At 35.7% G+C, this 7,992-nt stretch overlaps 1 protein-coding gene across 1 annotated transcript in view; it reads left to right on the top strand.

Annotated features, from left to right (window-relative positions):
* Positions 1-6,924: 6,924 nt before the first annotated feature.
* Positions 6,925-7,992, top strand: part of LOC103275265 (HEAT repeat-containing protein 5A) — a 72,200-nt gene continuing 71,132 nt past the window's right edge. Inside the window, exon 1 of the mRNA XM_008072670.2 lies at positions 6,925-7,125. Within this exon, the coding sequence (XP_008070861.2) occupies positions 7,000-7,125 (126 nt within the window). The 5' untranslated portion in view covers positions 6,925-6,999. The remainder of the gene's footprint in view (positions 7,126-7,992) is intronic.

Below are 7,992 nucleotides of genomic sequence, written 5' to 3' on the forward strand. Positions count from 1 at the left end.
ATAACTCTAAAATTATAAATGACCTGTTTCAGTATCCTTTTTACCCTAAAACCAGAAGCATAGGTGTTAGGTGTGTCAGCAAACCAATGTTATGATCCTGCCTAGAGATATTTAAAGTATTGTAACAAAGAGACTTCATTTTTTCTCTACCAGGGGCAGCATTCCTTAGGTAACATGTCAAGCATGGCCTAATGCTCTGTGTAACTTCCTATTTTGTTAACATCTCATTTTGCAAAGCCTAAATCACAAATGAGAATCTGAGGTCAGGGTATAATGGTCTAGCTTCTTTCTAGAGTAAAGCTAATTATTATATTTTTTGGAAGGGCTTGGATTTTAAGATTTATCTATGTTTTTTAAGGTACAGGAGTTCTTGAGAGTTGGGGTTTTCATTTGTTTATGCTTTTTGAACCAAACTGAAAAACTAAAGACTGTAGGCTAAAGTTGAAGCTGTTGTGATGTCTTTTAGAGAGGTGAGAGTCAAAGAAAAGTAATTGAAGTTTGAGTATGACAAACTTCAAAACTTTAGGCACTTGATACATTCTGGAATTTGTTTGTTTCTTCGTTGTTTTGTTTTTTTTTTTTAAATCACTCAGAGTCTCACTGTGTTGCCCAGGCTGGAGTGCAGTGACACAGTCATGGCTCACTGCAGCCTTGACCTCCTAGGTCTGGCGATTCTTCTGCCTCAGCTTCCCTCGTAGCGGAGACTACAGGCATGTGCCACCACGTCCAGATAATTTTTTTATTTTTATTTTTTGTACAGACAGGGTCTTACTATGTTTCCCAAGCTGGTCTCAAACTCCTGGGCTTAAATGATCTCCCATCTCTGCCTTTCAAAGTGCTGGGATTATAGGTGTGAGTCATTGTGCCTGGCCTTGGAATTAGTTTCATTTACTGCTCAGTGACTTTCATTTTGAATTATTTTCATACTCTGGAAAGAAAAAACTAAACTGACAAACTAATTCAATAAACGTGTCTTATCTTGTGTTTGATATCCTCTTTGGTTATTTGTGATTTTCCTCTTTTCCCTCCTCAAAGTTAGATAATCTTTTTTTTTTTTTTTTTTTTAGTTTTAAAGATGTGTGGTACAATTCAGGATTAGGTAGATAACTGTAGATAATCATTTTAAGAAACTAAAATGAGCGAACTCAGTGGCTCAGCCTGTAATGCCATGCTTTAGGAGGCTGAGGTGAGTGGATTGCCTGAGGCGGGTTCGAGACCCACCTGGACAACTTGACAATCTCTACAATAAATCAAAAAATTAGCCGGACATGGTAGCATGCGCCTGTAATTCCTGCTACTTGGAAGGCTGAGGCAGAAGGATCGCTGGAGCCCAGCAGGTCAAGGCTGCGACACAGTGAGACTCCAACTCCAAAAAATAAAATAAAATAAAATAAATGAACTTGTTTAAAAAAAAAAAAGAATGACCAGAAGATTAGGAATACTTTTTTCCTCAATAAATCTCAACATAGGTTTTCATCTCTCCCAAAATAGATTTGTAAACCATAAATATAGAAAATTGTGTTAGCACTTTCTCTCAGGACTGGCATAATTAGCAGCCTGTGTGTGTGTTAAAATTGTTGAAGGTGCTTATGCTACTGTGCCTAAATAAATTTGAAATTTACTCATTTTCAGATGAATTAACACTAAGTGTTGTTGATAATATAGTTGTTACTGCTCTTGGAGATGGCTCTAGAGTAAGTTACTTTAGAATAAAAGACTCTGGCCCTGGAAAATTGATCCCCTGCTGGTTTCTTTTTCTATCAGTAGTCAATAATCTTTAAGTAAAATTTGATCCTCTAGTAATGTACTTCATGTTTATTCTCTTGGTACATTGCTGGGGTTATCCCAATTTGAGAAGCATGGTTTGGCCAGTATTTAGTATCTTAGTTTCAGTTTATAATGCCTACTTTTTTCAACAGAGAAAACCTCAGGGGTAAAAATTATGACTAAGTGGTAATATCTATCATATACTAAATATAGGCAGTTTTTGCTAGAGAAGTGAATAGTGCCCAGAGAAACATGGAGTTTAAAAAGCATCTAAAGGCCTGATACATAACTCTGTTCATTTATTGGCTTTAGGGTAAGCACATATAATGCTTGACTGTAAAGTAATGGAATTAATATTCTTGTGTACATTTTAAAAATATAGGATTAGTGATCATAATAGGTACATGTTAATGTTTCTCTTTGGAACAACTTGCTTATATCTAAAAGTTACTTAGGTGTTAGCAGCATTTTGATGAATACTTAATACTATATTGCATTCATGTAGAGTCATAATACACATTAATTTATTAAATACCCTGAGATATCTTGTAGGTAAAAATCATTAACTCTGTTTCAATGTGAAATTCACAATTTCTTTAGAACAGGAACCTGACATTCTGTGTTTGGAAAACAGTGTAATAATTTAGTTCCATATTTTCCACAAATTATCTACAAATTCTAAGCTTTTTAAAAATGACTGGCTTCTAAGATTTTTGAGGGGCTTGGTTGTATGAAAGGGTGGCAGGATAGTATGTGTAGTTAAAGCAAATTTATTTAGAGTCAGACTGCTTAAGTGCATAACCAGATTCTGTCTGACCTTAGGAGAGTTAGTTTCTCTTTGCCTCAATTTTCTCAAATTTTCTCATTTGTAAAATAGAGCTAATAAAAATGGTGTATAAACACTATTAGAATAAGCATAAAGCGTATTACTAGAGAATCAAATTTTACTTAAAGATTTTCCCCAAAACATTAATTTTAACATTATTTTATGTTAAAATAAATATACATTAATAGTTAACAGAAGGCAAAATAAAGCATTTAATGGTAAAACATGAGACTTCAAGGAAATTCTGAACCTGACAGTGCATTTCTAGACTTCCTTTAACAAAACTACTCCCCTATGCTGGTAAGTTGGATGGAAAAATTTAAGAACCACTAAGCTACTAATAAGTGGAACTATATGAAAAACTCATGAACAGTTTTGCTGATTTTTTTAAGAAAATAAATGTAAAGCACTAGTAAATGTAAAGTATTGCCTATACTATAAATAGTTAGTAAATGTTAGCTACTGTTAAAGATGACTGGCATTACATTTGGAGCAGCAGTTTATGAAATTCATTTTTCAAGTAACTACTAACTATACTCTAAATGATATATTTAAATTTGTTGATGTTTGTGTTCACTTGTCACAAACAAATCACTTTATAATCTCAATAGAAACAAAAAGGAAAAATAAGAAAAAATAGAAAAGTAAACATTTCTCAGATATATGTAGGGTTGTGGTTATATTAAAACATACAGCAGATAATATTGACTGAATTTCTGTTCATCTCTCTGAATTGAGACTTTGGATAAGAGCAGGAACATCTGATATTTACAAAATGTGTTTACCTATCACATTGATAGTACATATGTGGAGTTCTCAGGTGCCTTTTAGACTGGGGAGTTTAGATGTGAGATTACCAATGTGAATTGTCTACTTTCTTTAGGAGTCATTTATGTGAGGACTATATCGAGGGCATTGGAGATAACTTTATGCCCTGCTTATGATCTCAAGCCTTTTACTGAATTATTTATTATGACATTGTGTTAGCTATTTTGCTTCTTGATAGATCATTTTACACTACAATATTGCTGCTGCCTAAGGGAAAAAAAATGTCTCTTCAGCAGTCCTAATGAGCTCTAGAAAGGGTAATTTGATTCTTAAGGTAGGATTTTGACTTGTCCTAGTAGTGATAAGAAATTTTCTCTGGTATCAAGGTATATTTTTTGCCCCAAACAATCATAAATATTGAGTGCACATTTGTTTTTCACCTACTGTATACTTAGTAGGTTTCTTCCATAAATTATTTCTCTGGCATTTATTAACTTTAACTTTAATAGTAAGTATTTTGGCTAGTTCACTTTGATAATTTAAGAAAGAAAAGGAATGTTTTTTAAAATAAGCTACAATTTATGTTGTCTCTGTAAAAAATGAATTTCTTAGCAGTATTGTTTATATTGTTCTTTGTTCCTTTTTTAAAAGTGACATTTCTGAAAATAACTTATGAAAATTTTTTTTTTTTTTGAGTTGGAGTCTCACTCTGTCGCCCAGACTGGAGTGCAGTGGCCACTCCCGGCCACCGCAGCCTCGACCTGCTGGGCTCCGGCGATCCTTCTGCCTCAGCCTTCCAAGTAGCTGGAACTACAGGCGTGCACTACCACACTCAGCTAATTTTTTTTATTTTTATTGTAGAGATGAGGTCTCGCCAAGTTGCCCAGGCGGGTCTCGAACCCACAGGCTCAGGCAATCCACTCACCTCGGCCTCCCAAAGTGCTGGGATTACAGGCTGAGCCACTGAACCTGGCCGAAATTTGTTTTTCAAATAATGGTATTGAGCAGGTGACCAGGACTAATTGGTAAGTGACAACCCAGATAGCCAAAGCAGCACAGACTTGAGAAGACTGTTAGCTGGGTGAAAGCTGTCCTTTGTCCTCTGGGGTAGTAGCCAATATTGAATCTAGAATATTGGCCTAAGCCAGAGGACACAAAATAAAAAGGAGTTGAAAACTAAATAGAAAATCCATAGAAGTTAAATAAAGCTTAAATAGAAACTCCTAGAAGTTGGCAAGTAATGTTATTAAGACAGGCTAGGTGGCAACTGTGGCCTATTGGAGAGTCCCTGCTTCAGTTAGTTACAGCCATTTGTTGCTATATGGGAATATGTACCTAGATTTTTATGTGCTATCTTCTCATGCTAACACCCAATTTTTCCCCCCATTGCATTGCAGGTCAGATTTGACCAAGAGGGAACCAGTTTGTGACTACGGTCATTTAAAAAGGCTCTTTTCAATTACATAATAATTATGTTGATCTGATACTCTATAAGTAATTTTATACTGGTAAACTCAGAGAAAAACATGAAAGAAAGAAAAGTCTTCATGTCTGTCATTTAATTTTGTAATACTTCTTTACTTGCTTCTTTGTAAAAGATTAAGATTTGTTCAGGGGAATGTGAGGTTGGTATTGTAAATATTTTAGTTATTTTGTTCATAGTATTCTGTCTGTATTTCTGTGAAATTTCAATTACTTGTTTCTATTTAGCCTAGAGTTTTTTGTTTGTTTGTTTGTTTTGAGTTGGAGTCTCACTCTGTCGCCTAGACTGGAGTACAGTAGCCGCTTCCGACCACCGCAGCCTCGACCTGCTGGGCTCCGGCAATCCTTCCACCTCAGCCTTCCAAGTAGCCGAAATTACAGGCATGCGCTACCACGCCCGGCTGATTTTTTGATTTATTGTAGAGATGAGGTCTCGCTGCCCAGGCGGGTCTCGAACCCGTGGGCTCAGGCAGTCCACTCACCTCAGCCTCCCAAAGGCGTGGGATTACAGGCTGAGCCACTGAGCCCGGCTTAGCCTAGAGTTTTACTCAAATTTATTTTAGTAAATAGTAATTTTATTTTATTTTTTTGCAAGATATGTATTTATAGTGTACAACTTGATGTTTTGACATGCATACATTATAGAAACATCAAGATAATGAACATATCTATTCATATACTTATCATTTTGTGGTAAGAACATTTGAAATCTATTCTTTTAGCAATTTTCAAGTATATAGTACATTATTATTAACTATAGTCACCATGCCATACAGTAGATCTAAACTAATTGCTCCTATCTAACTGAAATTTTGTATCCTTTGACTAACATTTCTCCAATCCCACTCTCCAGCCCCTGGTACCACCCTTGTTCCTAATGATAGCTGCTACTCCTGTAAGTAGTGGTAATTTTTTTTTAAGCTAGCTTGTGTTTCCTTTTCTAATTTAAATAATTTTTTCTACTTTTTATTGTGGTATTTTTTTAAAAGGCAGAAAAATGAAGACTAGTAAAATGATCACTCACATGCCTGCTACTTATATTCAACTGGGGTAACATTTTGCCATATTTTATGGTTGAATTTACTTAACCATTTGAAAGTGAGTTGTTGTAAAGTATGCACTTCCTAAAAATAAAATATTCTGTCTCATAATCACAGTGTCATCTTACAAATGTGTTTGTGAATGTATGTGTGTGTGTACATAAATACATACACACACACACACACACACACACACACACACGTTTATATATTATGTATGCTCTTATAATGGCACTAGAGTATACCCAGGAGATGCTGATGAATAAAGCAACAACAAAAACCCCTCCTGTGTCTTTGGTTGATTGTTTACAACAAAACTAAGGCTATGTTGGATCTGGGTCAGAGCAGATATCCCTATTGCTACGATTTCTGGACAACATCCATTCAAATGCCTTTAAAAAAAAAAAGAAAAGAAAAGTTTGCCTTTACAAGACTCTCAGAGACAAGACTGTCCACTAGTGGTTGGGGGCTCTTTCCTAAACTCCTAGCCTAAAATTACAAGCAGTGCTTTGATTAGGCTGGGGCAACAAATGTTAATGGACTTAAGTTCCTCTTGGTCTCCAGGTGAATGATAGGGCATCTATCTAGGCAAATGAAGACCCAGGGAGATGGCAAGCTTTACTATAGAATGTTAGTAGGAGGTCTGGCTATTTGGTCATTTGTTGATAAGTACCTATGCCTGATTTTAGTGAAAGTTGTTTAAACTGCAAAGAAAACTTAAACCTTGTAGTCTAATCTTAAAATTTCCAAAATTTTAGTGGAATGTCTCTTTTATTTAGCAAGTTTTTATATATGAATGCCAATAGTTCTTCTATGTTTTACCTGACTGCTCTCCTGAAGGAGTACAGCATGCAAAGATGGATTTTGTGTCAGTGTTAACTAGAATTTAGGAATTTTCCCAGATTCACCCCAGAGCAGTTATTAAAAAAAAAGTATACATTTAATTATGTTTTCAATTTTCTGTGGAATATTTCCAGTGTTATGATTTCCTTCTTTTTTTTCTATTCTCCTTTTAAAATACATGATTTTTCTGTATTGCAGATTTTTGTTCTTAGGTATATTGACTGAAGTTTAATGAAAAGCATTGTGACCAGCTAGGAGAATTTGCTGCAAGGAATGGAATTAGCTCACAGCTTATTGCTGAATGAAGAAACATGCAGCCAACTAGGTGAAGTTCAGAAGGCAGAATTTATTTTTGAGTGGTTGAGATATTTGGAGAAGCTCTTGCTAGCAACCAGCAGGGTAGGTAAAATTATAAAAGCTCTTTTTTTGTTTAAGTATCAGCAAATGTGTACTTCCTTTGGTTTGCTTTTCTAGTTTTTCCCTAAATTAGCTTTAAAATGTTAGACTTTGTTGAGACTTAATGAAATAATAGTATATTTTTGCTCCACACCCTCAGCATTTTTACTATTATGGGAAGTTTATTCTAAAAAGCAGAAATAAATTAGCTAGTATTTTTGGTAAGACTTTAAAAATATATGAAACGCTAAGTATAGCCACATTGTATTATACTTCACTCTCATTATCTTCTATATCTATATTCTTTCATGTATATAAAACCTTGGTGCAGTGTAATACTAAATAATCTATGAGAGTTTTACTCTAAAAAAGATATGACGAGCCAGGTGTGACTCACTCCTATAATCCCAGCACTTTGGGAGGCCAAGATTGCTTGAGTTCAGTAATTTGAGACCAGCCTGAACACCATAGCGAGACCTCATCTCTACAAAAAAATCAGAAATTTAGCCAGGCATGGTGGCACACACCTGTAGTCCCAGCTACTTGAGAGACTGAGGCAAAAAGTCAAGGCTGCAGTGAGCCGTGATTGTGCCATTGCACTCCAACCTGAGCTATAGAGGGACCCTGACTCCAAATGAAAAGGTGTGAAGACTTTTAGGGGAATATGAATTCAGGAGCCTTCAGGTAAACATATTCCCTCTTTTTTTTTTTTTTTGAGTTGGAGTCTCACTCTGTCACCCAGACTGGAGTGCAGTGGCCGCTCCCAGCCACCAGAGCCTCGACCTGCTGGACTCCGGCGATCCTTCCACCTCAAGTAGCTGGAATTACAGGCATGCGCTACCACGCCCGGCTGATTTTTTGATTTATTGT

The sequence above is a fragment of the Carlito syrichta genome, unplaced genomic scaffold (genome assembly GCF_000164805.1).
Source record: "Carlito syrichta isolate Samal-C Ts95f unplaced genomic scaffold, Tarsius_syrichta-2.0.1 Scaffold315394, whole genome shotgun sequence".
Taxonomy (NCBI): Eukaryota; Metazoa; Chordata; class Mammalia; order Primates; family Tarsiidae; genus Carlito; species Carlito syrichta.